Source organism: Gekko japonicus, unplaced genomic scaffold (assembly GCF_001447785.1).
Source record: "Gekko japonicus isolate JY-2015 unplaced genomic scaffold, Gekko_japonicus_V1.1 scaffold4446, whole genome shotgun sequence".
Taxonomy (NCBI): domain Eukaryota; kingdom Metazoa; phylum Chordata; class Lepidosauria; order Squamata; family Gekkonidae; genus Gekko; species Gekko japonicus.
Genome location: NW_015173272.1, coordinates 3,543 through 22,918, shown reverse-complemented (window position 1 = coordinate 22,918; position 19,376 = coordinate 3,543). Strand labels below are relative to the sequence as shown.

The 19,376-nt window shown below is 43.6% G+C and overlaps 2 protein-coding genes across 2 annotated transcripts in view; both read right to left on the bottom strand.

Annotated features, from left to right (window-relative positions):
- The window catches only part of LOC107120183 (olfactory receptor 1052-like), an 18,885-nt gene extending 14,943 nt beyond the window's left edge, over nt 1-3,942 (bottom strand). Inside the window, exons 1-2 of the mRNA XM_015422829.1 lie at nt 3,744-3,942; nt 1,471-1,645 (exon numbers count right to left, since the gene is read on the bottom strand). Coding sequence (XP_015278315.1) covers nt 1,471-1,645; nt 3,744-3,942 — 374 coding nt within the window. The remainder of the gene's footprint in view (nt 1-1,470; nt 1,646-3,743) is intronic.
- A 2,471-nt stretch (nt 3,943-6,413) lies between these two features.
- LOC107120182 (olfactory receptor 1052-like) lies at nt 6,414-7,334 on the bottom strand. The gene has a single exon (XM_015422828.1). The coding sequence runs from the start codon at nt 7,332-7,334 to the stop codon at nt 6,414-6,416; it is 921 nt and encodes a 306-aa protein (XP_015278314.1).
- Nucleotides 7,335-19,376: the final 12,042 nt, after the last annotated feature.

The window sequence follows — 19,376 nt, the reverse complement described above, 5'->3', positions numbered from 1 at the left end:
ATGCTATGCTACCATGTGGCTCCTAACAGAGACAAAGGATTTCTTTGGAGCTGAGCACATGGCTACATGCTTGCACAAAGATGGGACCTAATTGGACTTTATACTGAGACTTCTTGACTATGGATCATCCTGGTAACTATGCAGATCTCTAATGTTTAGTTAGGGCCATCGGCCATAAGTTTTGTTATTTTGTAATCCTGAGTAGTCTGATTGCAAGCCTGTACTAAATAAACTTTATTCTGTTTATTAAAAGCGTCTGTTTATACTCCATTTGAAGTAAGACAATGCAGAAAGAAATACAAAGAACTTGTGTTTTTCCTCCAAACAAACTCAATTGGATATAAATGGCTGTTTCCAGAAGGAGTAATATTCAAGATCAAGGAGAAGAAGGTCAAGATTGACTCTGTTCTTAAAGCTCAAGAGTTTCTAAAGGAGCAGCTGGGAAGGCCAGAGGATGAGAAAAAAGAAGAGGACGATAAGTCCAGTGGAGAGCTGGAAACTGGTTCGTCTGGTGAGGACTCTTTGTCTGAGCAGGGGGCATCAGCCCCGAAAAGTTCCTACAAACTGCGGAAGAGAGAGACGAAGAAGTAAAGGCTGAAGGACTCTGAATTGTTCCTTTGAGAACTTTTGTTTCTAGGGGATGATGGGGGGCACTGTTATTGGGCAATTAAATGTAACTGGGGATGGTTAAAAGGGTTAAAAGATTGACACAGTTCATAAGAAGTACAAAGATGAAAAGTCTGAATGAAGTATAAAAAGCTAGTTGGAGATCTCCTCTCTTGGGTTTTTAGTTAGTAGTGGGTTCTTTACTTTCTCCCTTATATGTAGCTTTCCCTTTCCCTTTTTTCTGTTCTAGTTTTTGTAGTGTTTAAAAAATCAATAAAAAATCCCCTCCGGGGGCTTAAAAAAAAAGATTGTGTTGAATCAACAACAACAGACAAACCTGATGAAGAATACTCAAACAGAATGATTACTAGAATGCCGTTGTTTGTATTTGTTGTTTTTGTAATAAGTATATTAGATTAGGACCTTGTACCTAAGATAAGACCTTATTATTGGCTGTAAATATTTCTACAGAAGTGACATCATTCTGAATGTACTGTTGAGCTTCATGGTTAATGCTTAAGTTGTAATTGTGTTAATGAATCATTATAAAAATACTTTAATAATTCACATTTAACATAATATAAAAACAGAAAAAAATGTAAAATTATAAACAGTGATTTAGTGTTTTACTTAGTGGTATAGCCTAAGGCTGCAGCGGTGGAAGCAGCGCCTATCCTGAAAGAGTGAGTACCAAATTTCACTCCTAAGAGGTCCAACTTGTTCAAAGCCTGGGCAGTAACAGCTCAAAACTGTGGACTCCCGTCAGCATGATGAAAGGGGTAACTGTCCACCCTTCCTCACAATACCATGTACTGGGACAATGATAATACTGGGCAGAGCTCCAAATTGGAACAGGTACCTAACCTGACCACCGATCCTTTACCTCGCTGGTCAGTCTTAGAGCGCCTGATTGTTACATGTGACTCTTTGCTGATGAACTGAAAGTCCCACACCTGCAAAGCTTTGCAAGACTGGTCAGTCTTAGACAGAGCAGCCAGTTCACTAACCCAGAGAGCCCCAAAGAATGCAAGCAACAAAGCTGCATGAAAAAGTTAAGCTTCATATCCAGAATTGTAAACTGCACCCCAGGTTGTCCACAACCCGTCGAGGACTGCCGGGGAAATGGGCTGCCTCTCATCCTTCTGAACTCCCCCTTCCCGGGACCAACCCTCAAGCATCTTTCATATCCAGAAGTCATTGGTGACTTCCTGAAAATCTAAAGCCTTGCTATCAAAAGCCAGGGCAGAAAGTCAGCCCCGAATGGAACACACAGCCAAGCTGGTTTCTCTTAAAGACACACAATAGTGGATAACTTGCTCCACCAAAATGGGCCAAACCTTGGGATAACCCTCCTTATTTCTAAACTCTTCAAACTGGTGAACTGCATGTTCATACCCTTTCCGTGTGCTAGGGGAAATAGTGAGGCCTATAACTCTGCAAGCCTCAGCCCTCCAACCAGCAAGAGCTCCGGGGACATCCTTGCTGGCAGATGATCAGCCTCTGGAGCAAGCTGATAAAACCTCTCCATCTGTTTGTGAGAGAGAGAGTCAACCACCACATTGTCCACTACAGGCACATGCTGAGCAAAAACCAGTGTGTTGAGCCAAAGGCAATTCAGGGTAAAGGTGCGAACTAGCCTCATCACTCTTGCCAATTTGGATGTGAGTGAATTGAGTATGTGTTGTTGTTGTTCAGTCGCACAGTCGAGTCCAACTCTTTGCGACCCCATGGACCAGCTCCCTCCAGGCCCTCCGGTCTTCCACCATCCTCTGAAGTTTGCTCAACTTCATGTTCGTTGCATCGATGACACTGTCTAACCATCTCATCCTTTGTCGTCCCCGTCTTCTTTGACCTTCAATCTTTCCCAGTATGTGAGCCACCACTAAATTGTCACACCAGAAATGGACTGTGTGATCTGATAATTCATCTCCCCATGGCCAAATTGCCACTAATATAGGGAAAAACCTCTAAAAACATGAGATCCCTAGAAAAACCAGCTGAGACCCATTCCTTGGGCCATTCTTCTGCATACCAGTGGCCCCTGAAAAAGATCCCAAACCCGTATGACCCTGCTGCATCAGAGGTAACCTGAAGCTTAGCTTCAAACTTTAACTCCTCTCTCCAAAAGGAGACTCCATTGAAGGAATCCAAAAATGCCTGCCAAAATGAAAGATCAGTATACATATCACTTTTGATGCGTACTCTATGGTGCGGGAGCTGCAGCCCTGCCATGGCATTGCAGAGCCTCTGCAAAAAAGCTTGCCCTAGGGCGACAACTTTGCATGCAAAGTTGAGATGCCCTGCCAGCTGTTGTAGCTTCCTTAAAGTGACTTTCTGCTTCCTTAAAAAGGAGCAAAGCCAGACCCTCAAATTCTCAACCTTATCCATGGGCAAGTGGGGTGTTTGGGCCACCGTATCTAGTTCCAGCCCTAAAAGGACTAACTGTGTACAGGGTCCTCTTTTTTTTTTCATGGGCCAACGGGACCCCCATCTCCTCAGCTAATTGCTGAAATCCAACCAACAGCAGAGTACATCTGCCAGTTTCCTGTGGACCCACAAAATGGAAGCCATCCAGTTATTGGGTGACATCCTGCAGCCCTGTTTTTTGCTTGCAATGCCCAGTCCAGGAATGAAGTGTTCAAATGCAGCACATGACACAGAACTTCCCATAGGCAAAGCCCTATCCATAAAAAACTGGCCATTAAAGGAAAACCCTAACAGCTCAAAATCATCAGGATGCACAGGGAGGAGGTGAAATGCAGACTTACTATAACACTTCACCAACTCAGCCCCCCAACCACAACATCATACAACATGAACTACCTGGTCAACTGAGGTGTATCTCACCATGCATAAGTGAGAAGGAATGGTATCATTAACAGATTCACCTCAAGGGTATGAAAGGTGGTGAATTAGCTGAAATGCACCAGCCGCCTTCTTAGGCACTATCCCAAGAGGAGAAGCCCTTACATTAGGAAGTGGTGGTGAGGAAAAGGGGCCCCAAACCCGACCCTCAGCTCTTTCCTTCTCTATCTTTTTCTTAACCATCCCCTCCATGCCCTTCACTGACTGGAGATTATGAGCCATGAATGGGGCCCTCAGTCCATGAAAAAGAATACAAAACCCAACTTCCAAACCTTCCAACAAATAAAGACCACCTTCCCTCTTGCGATACCACTGTAACGAAGCTTCAAGAACCTTCAGCTTTAGTGGGCTGGGACCCTTTTCCCACAGCAGAGAAGGAGCCACTGCCACCCCTTTGTCGCTGAGTCCTACGGAGCTTCCCCTTGGAACACGCTGAGAATGAGTGATGTCCTCCACATAAGGGGCATTCATGCTTGTTAAAGGCAGGCTTTCCTGTTGCAGACCCCCTGGGAACCAAATTCCCAACAAAGCAAGTGGGGCTAAACCACCTGCCCCGTGGAACCACGGGAAGCCGAAGCAGAACTGGGCCTAGTTGGGGACATGACTTGCAGCCCAAGGTGAGAATAGATTATGTCCCACGGAAAGGCAGGATTCATGGCAGCTCACATTCGAAATTCCTCATCATATATCAACCAGACTGGGCCAGTAAAGCCGGCATAACCTTTATATATAATGTCTAAATATTGAAAGAGAGCTGCAGCCCTCCATGGCTGTGAAAATGGGATCACGCCAGTGTAAATAATAAAAACTGGGCAGCCAGTTTGCCCACGTTCTGTCCACCCTTCGTCTCTTAAGTGTCTCTTTGTCCTTGTCATCAAGCTCCTCTTTCTCCTTCTTCTCAAGACCACGATAAAGAAGGCTAAAGATTTCAATAAAGTCCCCTCTACAATTCTTCTCCCTTGTTGTTTGCAAAAGGTGATCACCCAATGACAAGGCAATGTTGCCAAAAGGGGAGAGACCCAATCAAAAATTGAATTAGATATCAAAAAGGAAGAGTAAAAATGTTTATGTGTGTATGTTTGTGTGAGTCTATATATATATATATTAATTAAACAAAATAAATTTATTATAAGGTAAAGGTTCCCTTGCTCGAAAGCCAGTCAAATCCGACTCTAGGGTTGCAGTGCTCATCTCCGTTTCAAAGCCGAAGAGCCAGCGCTGTCCGAAGACGTTTCCGTGGTCATGTGGTCGGCATGACTAAACACCAAGGCGCACGGAACGCTGCTACCTTCCCACCGAAGTCGTACCTATTTATCTACTTGCAATTTCTTGCTTTCGAACTGCTAGGTTGGCAGGAGCTGGAACTAGAGACAGGAGCTCACCCTGTCTTGCGGCACCCGGGTCTTGAACTGCTGAACTACTGACCTTCCACAGCCTGCAGTTCAGTGTCTTAACCACTTGAGCCACCACAGCTCCTCAAATTTATTATACACTGTCTTTAAAATATAAACTTAAAAACATAGGCTTTGAATTAGCCTTTCGGCACAAATAACCAGATTAAGTAGTCCTGAATATACAATATATAATACAAATGAGTATCTCAAACCTGATGGTATACAAAAAAGCCCACAGTAAATCAGACTCAGGGACTACCTGAATGAGGAGAGGTCACAAGCAAAGCCACAGTAAAAAACACCAAACACATATTGTCCATATGAGCCTTCTTCACACATACACACCAAGAACAAGGGTTGATATAATTAGCCAGACCATGTGTTAACTGATTGCTGAAAAATGAAGACCAAAAATTAATATTTTAATTAAAGCACTAAGAAAATGCAATAATAATAAAAAACAAAAACTCGCTGGGAAGAAATGTTAATAATCACACAGAAGTGCATTTTATTCCACATAGTCAAATGGAAACATTAAAAAAATTGATTTTGCTCACATATAAAAATGTCAGGTTAAAAATCACATTTAAATTACATCTAATTCCCCAGTTCATAATGGTATAACATTATTAAGAAGGTAAAGGTTCCCTTGCTCGAAAGCCAGTCGAATTGGACTATAGGGTTGCGGTGCTCATCTCCATTTCAAAGCTGAAGAGCCAGCGCTGTCCGAAAACGTTTCCGTGGTCATGTGGCCGGCATGACTAAACACCAAGGCGCACGGAATGCTGTTACCTTCCCACTGAAGTGGTACCTATTTATCTACTTGCAATTTCTTGCTTTCGAACTGCTAGGTTGGCAGGAGCTGGAACTAAAGACGGGAACTCACTCTGTCATGCAGCACACTCGGGTCTCAAACTGCTGAACTACCAACCTTCCACAGCCTGCAGTTCAGCGTCTTAACCACTTAAGCCACCACAGCAACTTCATAATATTAGTATTATTATATTATGATATATATTATAATAATATTATATTCATTATAATATTATTATATTATATTAGGATCATTTTGATAGTATAAACCAAATATATGTGCATATAATATTATTATATGTACATATATTTGGGTTATACTATCAAAATGATCCTAATGAAAATTATAATGCTAAAATAAAATGTTTGTCCAACCAACATGAATGGCTAAGATTAGGTCAGTGACATTTTACTTATTCTTTATAATTTTTCATTAAGATCATTTTGATAGTACAATAGGCAGACTGGGGATTCAAACCTGGGTCTTCCAGCTCCTAGTCCGACTCATCTAACCATTATATCATGCTGACTTTCATGTACTGCAAATATACAGAACTCCTGCTGACTGTGCCCCTGCTGTGGCTGATACAATGCTCAGAAATGGGAAAGAAGCAAAAACAGACATTTCCCAATACATCAGTTCTAGTTTGGAAACAAAGATTAAGTTATACATAATCAAGAAGACTTGTGGGTGAAGACTTGGACAGATGCTTATTTTTGAAAGGTCCCAGAATGTCACCATTTTAATATCTTCTTAAATGATGCCTTCATCTCCTTGTTTGGTAAGCTGTAGATGATGGGGTTTAGTAATGGTATGAGGATGCTGTATTGTATGGAAAGTATTTCATCCCAAACCACAGATGATGCTGAGCTTGGTCTAAGATAGCGGAAGTAACTTGTCCCATAGAAAAGAGTCACTACACTTAGGTGGGAACTGCAGGTAGAGAAAGCTTTCTGCCTCCCCTTTGTGGAGGTGATTCTCAGGATGGTAGAAATGATATGAATATAGGAGACTACAATGAGGAAAACAGTGACTACACCAACTGTGCCTCCAGCCATGAAGAACAACATTTTGTTCATGAATGTGTCAGAGCAGGACAAAGAAAGGATAGAAGGCAGCTCACAACTGAAGTGCTTTATGATGTTTGCCCCACAGAATTCTAACCGTAAAAGTGGCAAGGTGTTTGCAAGTGCATTCAAGAAACCAATTGTCCATGAAGTAGCCACTAGCTTCCAACTGAATGCTATATTCATGATGTTCATGTAATGCAGTGGTTTGCATATGGCACAGTACCTGTCATAAGCCATTGATGAGAGAATGAAACCCTCTATAGTGGCTGAAAACAAAATAAAGAATGCCTGAGCAAAGCATCCACTGACAGATATAGTCTTCTCTTTGGCAATGGTGGTCTCCAGCATCTTTGGGAGTGTGACAGATGAGTAACAGACATCCAGGAAAGAGAGATGACTCAAGAAGAAGTACATGGGGTTCTGAAGCTTAGGGTTGGATTTCACAGCCATCACGATCATAACATTTGCCACTACAGTTAACAGATAAATTAACAAGAACAGGACAAATAGGAGAACCTGGAGCTGAAGATCATTGGAAAGGCCGAGGAGCCAAAAGAAGCCTTCATCAGTTTGGTTTCCTACCATGACTTCCCATGACACCTATGGGAAGAAGGAAATTGTATATGTGAAAAATATCCCTCTGAACATAACAGCAGAACAAATATTACAAAGGTAATTCAAGTTCTTCCTTTGAAATAGCTTGTACAGTTTACAGTTATGCTGAAAAATAAGGAGGGTGCCTCTTCAGCTACATATTACACCCTTACCCCATCTTTTAGTCAAGCAGCTCAGGGCAGTGTACAATGTCCTTTTTCTCCAAAACAGTCCTAAGAGGTAAGTTAGGCAGAGAAGAAGTGAAAAGTCTAAGGTCATCCAGTGATCTTCATGGTAGAGTGGGGATTTGCACTTACTTCAGCACGGAATTCACTATACTCACAGTAGCTCTCCTGTACCCTTTAGTTCTTCAGCCATTACAGTAAACATAATAGCACGGAATTCACTATACTCACAGTAGCTTCTCCTGTACCCTTTAGTTCTTCTTCAGCCATTACAGTAAACATAAACAGACTTACTGATTGTGCTCACACCTTGAAGGACTGCAATCTGTTTTCCTTGTATGATTCCAAATTTTGCAGCATAAGTTGAGAAAGGAGCAGTGTTACCTCCTTGTGTTCATTGGAGTCTTCTACATGTCTTACTAGTAAAAAAATAGCTTTCTGTAGACGGTAACAAAAAGAAGTTCTCAATATATTTATAAAGGGATATCCAGCAGCTTGTTTCATTGGTGGCTAGTTGCTACTGATCATGAACATCTCAGATCAGCTTTGCAGATACATTAAAAGCATGCCGGAAATTCTTAATTATCCCCATTGGAAACAAAACAGAACACTTAATTTCCTGGTGGGAGGGAACCTAGGAAAACATGCAGTCCCAGCTCCCTAACTCAAAGAAGAAATGTTCCCCTAGTTTAGCATTCCAACCCAACCCTCCTTAATCCAGTCCATACTACAAACCATGCTCCACCCAGACCTCAAGCACAGATCAAGGGCACCTGATGACTCGCCCCCCCCCCCCCGACCTGTAGATCATTAATTTCACTTTTGACCTATAAAATGAATATATAAAATGAATCAACATCTATAATAATCATACTAAACAGCTTCTTACAAGCAACATATCAGTGTAAACTGTGACTCATTTGTCCTTTACATAGGTTTCTGTATTGGAATCCTATAACAGCGATTCCATGCTGATGGGGAATCTAGCCTTCTCTCTCTCTCTCTCTCTCTCTCTCTCTCTCTCTCTCTCTCTCTCTCTGTATTCTTCTGGGCTTCTTGCAGGTATAATAGTGCAAATATATACAGGTGATCTTGACTTTCATCAACATCTACCGCATGATATAATTTGCCATTGTTGACAACCTTAACATAACCTGAAGCAAGCCACTTACACCTTATGCCAGCCTCTGTGAGTCTGGCTGAGGTGGGTTTTCAAACGTTCCTTATCTGCAGTGCCTCAGGGGAAATGTTGTGGAAAAACTGAACTTTAGGGACTCTGAATTTAAATGTACCATGGGCTCTTGCTTCCTGTAAAATTTTATTCTTAGTGCACGTATCTTAGTGGACAATTATAATGAGATCTATTGTTAGAGCCAATTCTATGTGCATTGATCAAGAGAGGGGCAATGCTTGCTCCCTTAGTACAATGTTTGAAAACAGATCCAGGTTAAAGACAGAAGGTGGACACAAAGACACCAGGATTGCTGCTTCAGTACTGAATGTAGATGTCCATCTCCTGAGCAGATTGTACTTGTTGTGGGTGCAGCTGATGGTATCACTTCCTTGTACCAAGTTCTTCTGCCCCTTCAGTAGCCATGCACCTCCATGGTGCTGCAGTGCCTCTATTGCTGTCCCCATGTGAAATGGATGTTGCTATTCTCTGTGGTTTAAGGATTTGACTTCACCAAATGTATTGTTCAGAGCACCACAAGTCAGGGCTGTGATGCCTGTTTTGTTGGTTTTACTCTCCCTTCTTTGCAGGCAGCCTGTTGTCATCTTGGTGACTGCTCATGTGTTGAGATGAGGGCACAGAGATTGTTGTTATAGGGGGATTCTGGAGAGGATGGGCCCTTCCATCTTGGAATGATGCCTAAAGCTCAAGTTGGCTCACCACTTACCTGTTCTCCAGTCCCTCCAGCAGTAGCGGTTTCAATGTGGGAACCACTTGCCAACCACAAGCCCTACTGGGCAATGATCTGGAGGACTTTCTAGGAACATGGAAAGGATGCCACATTGGGGAAGAACCATAGGCAGCCCTGTAGTTAGGGATTTTTGGGGGAGGGGGCCCACCAGGTATGTAAATCAAAGGCTCCAGGGCAAGGGGGTTATGCCCAGTGGCTGCAGTTTCCCTCCCCCTCACTAGGGCAGGCCATCCCTGGAGCATCCAGCTCCCTCCCTCCATGAGAAGCTCCAGTGCCCCTTCTACCCTCGGCTCCCTCCCAGGGCTGGGAGAGGCAAGGCGTGGAGCAGCTGGGCTAGCCATGGAGGTGCCGTGTGCAGGCTCAGCCCACTGGAGCACAGCTGGGTCAGAGGAGGTGTCTGCCTGTCTCCTTGCCTTGGCTTTACCATTCATGCTTGCTGCCTGGGTGGTTCTCTCAGCCTCGCCTTGTCACCACCGCTACTCGTGCTACCGCCTCTGAAATTACTGCCCTTGTCCTCCCTGTGGACAGGCTGACAGGCAATCAGAGGGAGGGGGAGCCAATACTTAGGGAGCGGAACCCATAAAAACTGCTAGGGGACCGGGCCCCATCTGCCCCACAGTAGCTACGGGCCTGGCCACTGGTAGCTTGTCAATGAGGTATATCTGGCCTCTGAGGCAGTGAGTGAGTATCTCTGGTGTATGTCATGTTGATAAAGGAAAAATCAAGTGCTCATTGGTTTCTTTCAGTGATCCTAGCCCACAAAATAGGGATCAATGATCCAAAATTGGCTGGCACTTCTGCCAGTCTTGCTTATCACTGCCTGCTCCCCTATATGCCCAGTTTTATCATTCCCCTGTGATGAGCTGAAAGGCTCCTACCAGGTTACAATAGGGTAGCTAGCTCTGGGTTTGGGAATACCTGGAGATTTGAGGGGTGGAGCTTGGGGAAGGTGGGGTTTGGGGAGAGGCATCAACAGCCATTTTCTCATAGGGAACTGATCTCTGTCATGCGGAAAACAGTTGTAATACAAAGAAATCTCCAGGTTCCATATGGAGGTTGGTTACCCTAGGTTATGAAGATGCCACTCATCACCAAGGACTTTCCTTTCAGTGCACCCAGTTGCAAGGCCTGTGATGGCATGTTCTGGACACCCCCCCCCAAAAAAAAAGAAGATGTCTCAGGGTACTTGGTGATTAGCCATAATTATCTTGACTAACCTGCCCTATTCCTTCCACACAAGGGGGTTAGCCTAGCTTAACACCCCTTACCAAAACTGCCTACTATAACATCATGCAGGCCTTGATGAGGATCAACCAATTAAACAACATCCTCCCTTGGAAAGATAGCCCCTATAGTTCCTGTAAAAGTGCAGAAGGATGGGATATGAAAGTGCCCCCGTTTCCAGAACTGCTCGTCTAATGGCCATGTTGGCTTGGAGCTTGTCCTTTTTGATGGGGGTGGGCTTAGCAGCACCTTTCCAGATTCACCTTTGGAGGAACTCCATCTAGCCCCCTTAGCACTCCTGCGCAATATCCCCTAATCTTCTTTTAATCCTGGAGAACTCTTATTACCACTGCAACACCTTTGGTCTGCACCAAATCATTCCTCCCTAAGTGCCACACAAGGACTTCAGATCCCTGCCCTCTCTTAAGTCCTGGTGGAGATAGGGCAGAAGTCAGTCCCACCACATCCCCCACTTCCCAGAGTACTGGATGCTTGCAAGAAGGGAAAAGCACAGCTGAGTCCCATCAATGCTGACCTTGGCCCAAATGACTATGGAGTGGCCCAAGGTGAGGACCAGGCAGTGTGATATGGCTGCACATGCAAGAAACATAGATCATACTACAGTATCCAATAGAACTCTTGAAAATGTCAGATTGCTACCTAACGATCCACTGTATCAATTGGCCAGGCAGGCTCAACCTTGCTGCGGCTGGGACAGCTCCATAAAGTGAATGCATGGCCAGAAAGGCCCCAGTCTTGCTATGTGTGGCCTGACTGGCTGTCTCCCACTGCAGCCAAGACAGCTCCCATCCTAAATGCAGCATCAGTCCAAATTGACTATGTGGCCATGTAGACTCAAACCTGAAGCCATTGAGGCAGCACCAATCTGAAATTAATGTATGGCCTGACCAGCCTAACCTTGCTGCTTCTGTCAAGGTGACATCAACCAGATGATGATGGTGATGGTGATGATGAAAAGGATGTGCTACTAGTAGTAGAAGTAGTAATAGTAGTAGTAAATGTGTATTGCATGTGGCCAAAGGCCATTAAAAATTGGTCTAAATAAAACATACATTTTAAAAGGAAGGATAAAAACCATCATGAAGATAAGATGTCAACCATCAGACAAACTTTTTCCTACCCTGACAGTTATATTATTGTTGGGGCAGGGGAAGAAAAATTAAAATAGATTACAAACCTATAGATTTTAAGATCCAGACACCACTTTTGCACATATTTTCGTGGCGGCTAGAACATATATAATTGCCCTGTATGTAACATATGGCTCTATATCTGTAAGAAGGAATATTATTTTCACCTCAGGTGTTCATGCAATTTGATTGGCTAAAATGGCCAGCATAAATTTATATCTATTTTCTCAATATAGAGGACAACACAGTATGTAGTTGTTGCCCTGCAAGGCAGTTAATATGCTCTATGGACTTTATAACCTATAAGTGATAAAATGGACTGTGCAAGCAATGTGCAAATATGGACCGAACTGTGTGGTAACCAAAAAAGGATGCCAGCTAGACACACACCCAGAAGCAGAAAGCTTTCCTGTATGTTGTGCCAATGGCTCCTGGAAGTTTTCTGCCCTCTTGCCTGCTGTAAGATGGACCAGCTCCCTAGCCATGTGATGCACTGTAAACCCAGAGAGACCAGAAACAAAGAGCTTCAAATGCCATAGGGAGCTCTCTCTGACACACGCAGGTGACCCCCACACACACCCATGCATCTACCTGCAAGACTGCACGTAACCAAGAGGTTCTACACATAGTTGCTTGGAAACTAATCTTTTGCCCATCAACAAGCTCGGCTAAGCCCATCAAGAAACAATAGCCCTAGCTCGGTGACTCATACCCTCTTCATCCAGGTGCCACCCTCCAGTCCAAGTTACTAGCTCTCAATATTGACCACTCTCTGTCCCCTCCCCTGGTTCTTTGTACCCAATAGGTGTGTTTTTGGGATGGACTAGTAGGAGGTGGGCCAAGACATGTGACCAGCCTGGCACAACCCCCCAACCCCCCCTTAAAAGGGACACCCAGCCATGTACTCGCTCTCTTGCTCTCTCTCTACAGCCCCTCAATGTCTTCTATACTCTCTGCCTCTTGGACTTGTGGCTAGCTTGTCACCCTCCCTGCCTTGAGACTCTTGGACTGCAGCCAGAGTCTCCACGTGCTTTCTGCTGGTTCAGTCTGCACACTCTCTTTTCCTAGCACAATCCCAATTTTTCTAGAATTCCCCTATTTTTCCATTTGGAAGACTTCATCTCTTCAGGATCAGGTAAATATATTGCCCAACCAACGAACCTCCTGCTAATGCAAATGTGCTATCCCAATCTCTCTAAGTTTCTTAGCCCTGTATAATTGTGTGTGTGTTTGTGTAATGTCTGAATGTGCATAAAATACAGTAAAAGACTTTGATTTAAACTAATATCAGCCTGCTTGTTTGTTACTGATTCTCTGGAGAAGTGGGACCTCTGTATATAAAGGTGATCACTCCCTTATGCGAATTGCTATTTATAAATAACTCATATTCCCCAAATATTAATAAGAAATGGAGCAATTTGGCTAACATAGTGAAGAAGATCTTCAACCTCTGTCATACATAGACACAAAAACACCGAGTAACCTTTTTGCAAGAGTAACACCCTAGTAAGATGGCAGATTGTATAGTGTGAATGGCTATTAAGACTGATCTTGCATTGTAAAACATGAGGCTGGACAACTAATGGGCTCTTTTATGATCCACCTTGAGCCGTTTGTATAAGGGGGAGAATTTGGAGCCAATTATTATATGCCAGTCTGTTAAAGTATCAAAGGTGTATACCCATTCACAGAGTTTGGAGCTAACCTGGGGAACCCACTGTGAGTCAGCTAGAAAAGAATAATTAAGAATAGTATTATATCTCATGTGCACTCACGCTTCTTCAGATACATTGAATTGGAAGTTACCAATCCATACATATAGGTAGAGGGTGAGCAGCGAATTACCATAAGCATAATAAAAGGTTTTTAACACATGCAAGGATCAAACTGGAGTAACAAGCTTAGTTCATATGGTCACCACTTGTTTGGGTTTAATTCTGAAAGAAAAAATGGTGAAGGAAATAAATATATCAGAATTGGAGATTGACGGGCAGATGTACCTTTCTTAATTGTGAAATGCTGAGACTAATTAACGGAGACCTTATTGTTACCTTCTCTTAAGTGTGGAAGTAACTTCACAGAATCCTCTTTGAAGTGGGTGACAACCAATCACCAATTAAATCCATACAAATGTGTTGGTCTTGAAGGTGCCACTGGACTCGAACTTTGTTCTGCTGCTTCATACCAACAAATATCAGGCTTGTTCCCTAACACCAGACCATGGAGTCTACTGCTTCTGTACTCAAGGATCAGTCTACCATAACTGCTGCTTCATACCAACATGGCTACCCACATCAATCTAGCTATAGTATGAAAAAGACATTTTAAAAAATGCAGAAAATGTGTCCATACACAACCAATAGAGACAAGGAAAATATAGATATTGATATTTGAACACATAATACCTACAATGGAGGTGGAGCACCCAACATGCCTATACACAGAACACATTATTACTTATGAAATAGGAGACATGACACATATCTGTCAACACTGCTCTGCAAAGCATTTCATGACTGAAAAATCAACTATAAAAGTTGCTGCTACAGTGGAATAGTAACAGTTCCACTAGTGCAGTGCCCAATATTACTTAAAGCACTCTAACTGGACAGCATCCTCTTTCAACACATTTCATAGAAAATAGTTGTCAACACAATGGTGCACTTCCATTTGTATCAGTGGGAGCTCAAATATATAATACACCAGTGTTAGCCGAATTGCTTTATTTACAGCAATTGGCAATTTATAAATGGGTTCTTGCCAATTTATACCAAGGTCCTGATCCCACCAAGGGTTACCAGTAAAAGATTCGAGGCTGTTGTAGTTAAAATAGATGTCTTTTACTAAAAAATATGTCTCATACAAACAATACTGATATACTCACACATTCAATCAAGTTCCTAAGAATTACAGTAGGAAATAAGCACAGTTGCATTAGCAGGAAGGGGTGATGGTGGGCGATACTTATCTGTCTTGCAGCTTGGTTATTCCAATTGTTGCGAGACAGACTTATTTATGGATTTATATCTGCTACACAAAGCAACACTTTGACTGTGCACACACTTGTAGGCCATGAGCCAAAGAAAGCTGTTTGGAATCACCTATTGTGAGACAGAGTTCACATAGGAAAAGTCTGCCTGCGTTCTATGCTAATGAAGCTTGCACACATTCAGCTCAAAGGATCATGGGAAGAAGAAGCACATGGTGGTCTTTGTTAACAGAAAACAACAACTCTGAGAAGGAATTCCCCCATTGCTGGAGAGACAAGGCATCACGTATAGCATGCACTGAATCTGCATCTGTATAGCGGTTTCCTGTTGAAAGAATCCAGTTGGCCTGGAGGAGCCAAGATTCATTTGTACTTCAAAGGAGATGCAGGAAGAAGAGACTTAACTAGCCAAATGGTATTCCATGAGATAGAGTATAGAATTTTAAATATTGGCCCTCCCATAGGAGTACCTGCCCCTTTCTGTATTCACCAATCAGATAGTTCATGGGAAGGACCTAAGAGTAGGTGGGACTGAGGAGTGGCAAGGTGCCACCCACCTGGAGATTCAAGTACATAACGCAGAGACCATGTTTTAAGCTGGGCTGCTGGCTGGCCACATTCTACTATCTCCCACCCCTCTTCCCTGCTTTAGAAACTCTTTGCCTGGATCTCTCTGGGGTGCGCAGCCAGAGACTTCCATGTGCACACTAGCTGGCTCGTTCTAAGCAGTGTGGATGAGTAATTAACCCCAGGAGTCTTTCCTTCACCCCCATTCTTCCATTGCAACAAGACAAGACATCTGGAACCAGGCAAGTATAACCGAAATATACCTATACCCCTCCAAGTAACTGATAATCTATTTTCATTTCTTTCTGTAACGCTTAAGGAATCTTGAATGTATGTGTTGAGAGACTGATCATTTTTGTATGTGTGAATCCGAACTCCTTCAGTAAAAGAACATTTGTTTTGGAAAAATATATGCCTCGCATCCATTTCTGGGTCCCCACTGGCCAACAAAACTCGGTATAGCTGGCTGTGAACTCACGTTAAAATATAATTAGCCTCAGCTGTAGATAAAGCTGTTAGCAGGCTCATCACTTCATAACAGGTGGGCAGGTCACGGCGAAGCTCCAAGACTTTATCCGCGAAAAAGCTCGCAAAAGCCTCACAGCCGATGTCCAATTCCCTATCATTTTGCTTGCCCTGAGGCAAGGTTGTCATATTCCGACAACCTTGCCTCTTTACCTAGACCATTGAACACTGCCAGAATATGACCAGCTATATATTATAGATACTATTAAAGGAATTGAATAGCAATGCAAAGAACAGAACACTGGGTGTCTCTTATCACAAAGAGTATATACATTGACTAAATACAAATCATGTATTGCAGTTTCAAAAAGAAGTGCAACACTATACACAACACAATATGAAGCATTTTGTTGCACATTCCCACTTGCAATCTGTACATGAACATATGAAAATGCCTTATTTTGTATCAGACCAATGGTCCATCAAAGTCAGACTCAGCAGGCAGCTTGTTGTCTTCTTGGGGGATGTCCATGTGCTGAGATGAAGGCACATCAATTGATGATAAAGAAAAAAAATTGATGATAAAGGGGGATGCTGGAGAGGATGAGCCCTTCCCTCTTGGAATGAGACATACAACTCAAGTAGGCTCACTGCTTACCTGTACTCAAGTAGCTGTTTCAGTGTAGGAACCACAAGCCCTACAGGGCAATGATCTGGATGAGGTTCCTGGAACATGGAAAGGGTGCCCCATTGGGGAAGAGACATAGGTAGCTTGTCAGTGAGCCATATGTGGCCCCTCAGGCACTGAGTAAGTATCTCTGGTATATGCCATTATGATAAAGGAAAAAGCAAGAGAGAGCCAGTTTGGTGTAGTGGTTAAGTGCGCTGACTCTAATCTGGGAGAACTGGGTTTGATTCCCCACTCCTGCACTTGCACCTGGCTGGATGACCTTGGGCAAGCTATAGTTCTGATAAGAGCTGTCCTTGAAAAAAGAGCAGTTCTTAAAGAGCTCTCTCAGCCCCACCTACCTCACAGGGTGTCTGTTGTGGGGGAGGGGAAGGGAAAGGAGTTTGTAAGCCACTCTGAGACACCTTTGGGTAGTGAAGGGCAGGGTATAAATCCAATCTCTTCTTCTTCTTCTTTGGTGTCTATCAGTGATTCTAGCCCACAAAGTGACATCAATGATACATAAGACCTTCTTCCTTGAATGTGACCCTTCCCCACAACTACTTCCAAAATTCATCCTTCAAGGAAACATGCTTCGCCCTGTCCATGTATGTGTGTAATCTCTTGGTTGTCTTCTATACTTTGTGGTAAAGAACATAATTTATCCATTTAGGTCTGGCAAAGCTCTAGACAGTGAAAGATGGAATATTTTCCACATTCTAGGCATGTTAAAAGCTGAGTGTCATGGGCAACAACTAGGGTTGCCAAGTTGCGGCAGGGGATCATAGGTCTTCACAGAATCCTTGCTGTGGGGACAGCGAGACATGTTGCACCCACCGTCGCCAGGATCTGACACTACGTGTGGCTCTGGCAACGGGGCTCCAAACAGCCCCGTTGCCAAAGCAACACGTAGCGTCATGTCCTGCCGATGGCAGTGCAACGCGTCTCACTGTCCCCGCGGCAAGGATTCTGCAAAGACATGCAGATCCCCCCGCCGTGATTTGGCAAGATTTGGCAGGCCTAGCAACAACAAAAGCACCGGGCTTCTGTCCAAGTTGGCAACACAGCCAAAGTTGATGGCTTCACCAGAGCCGGAAGTTGCCCCCTCTGACTCCTAGGGAGCTGACAGCTTGTCACTGCCACTGCCAGAGCCAGTAACCCCTACACCTGGTCCAGCAGCAGCTGACAAGGTGCAGGTGGAAGCAGAAAGCCTGCCTGATTCACCTCCAGAGTGGCTCGGCTGAGGGAGCGGCTCCACAGGGACTTAGCAACCTGCTGTCAAGATGTACGCTTGCAGGGAAGGCAGGCGCTGAGCCCTGAGTACTGACAGGAGCTGTGCTGCTACTAAGGGTAGCACTGCCAGAGGCCCATATAACTCCTGCTTGGGGCTGGGCTTTCCATGGAAGTAACAATTTACATCGTTGCCAACCAATGCTCCTTCTAAGTTGTGGAATCTTGTGAGCAAAAATTCTACTTTGTGAGCTACCAGCATTAAAGTTGTGAGTGAGCGATATGGCCGCTGCATAAATTAGTCTGCTCTGGAGCCATCCTTCCTGAGCTAAGACAAAAATGTGTGAGCCAGAGCCTTAAAAAACTGTGAGCTAGCTCACACAAACTCAGCTTAGAGGGAACACGGGTGCCAACCTCATGCCCACTTTTGTTTCCTGTCTCCCAACCCCACTCCTGCTTGAATTCCTGGCCTCCTGATCTCCCGCTTTGGAGAACTATTCTCTTGGGCTCTTGACTCAGCTCCTGTTTTGTCTCTTCTCTGGCCTGACTCTGGACTCCTGGCCCGACCCGGCCCATGACACAGAACACACCAAAATGGGAGGAGGGTGGCAATCAAAAATTGAATTAGGTACCACAAAGGATAAAAATGCATTTATTATATAGTACACTTAAAATACAAGTTTAAAAGCATAGGCCTTGAACAATGTTCCCTCTAAGCTGTGGAGTCTTGTGAGCAAAAAATCTACTTTGTGAGCTACTGGCATTAAAGTTGTGTGAGTGATTTGGCTGCTGTATAAATTAGTTTGCTCTGGAGCTATCCTCCCTGAGCTAAGACAAAAATGTGTGAGTCAGAGGCTAAAAAACTGTGAGCTAGCTCACACTAACTCTACTTAGAGGGAACACTGGCCTTGAATTAGCCTTTGGGCTGAAAATAAGCAAACTAAGTAGTCTTCAGTATATAATATGTAATACAAATGAGTATCTCAAAATTGATGGTATACAAAAAAGACCACAGTAAGTCAGACTCAGTGAGTATCTAAAAGAGGACAGTTTACAAACAAAGCCAGAGTAAACAAGACCAAGCACATATTGGCTTTCTTCAGTGGTCACAAATACACACATACGCCCCAAGAACAAGGGTTGATATAATTAGCCATAAAGTAAAGTAAAGGTTCCCTTGCTCGAAAGCCAGTCGAATCCGACTCTAGGGTTGCGGTGCTCATCTCCGTTTCAAAGCTGAAGAGCCAGCGCTGTCCGAAGACGTTTCTGTGGTCATGTGGCCGGCATGACTAAGCACCAAGGCGCACGGAACGCTGTTACCTTCCCACTGAAGTGGTACCTATTTATCTACTTGCAATTTCTTGCTTTCGAAATAATTAGCCATACCATGTGTTAATTGATTGCTGAAAAAAGGACTGAAAATGAATATTTTATTAAAAACACCCAGAAAATATTTTCTTTAAAACAAAACCAAAATCAGTGTGCAGTGCTCCCTCTAAGCTGTGGAGTCTTGTGAGCAAAAATTCTACTTTGTGAGCAACTGGCATTAATGTTGTGAGTGAGTGATCTGGGTACTGAATGAATGAATGAATTTATTGTAACAGCGATTAGCCAGCAATATAAAACCAGAATA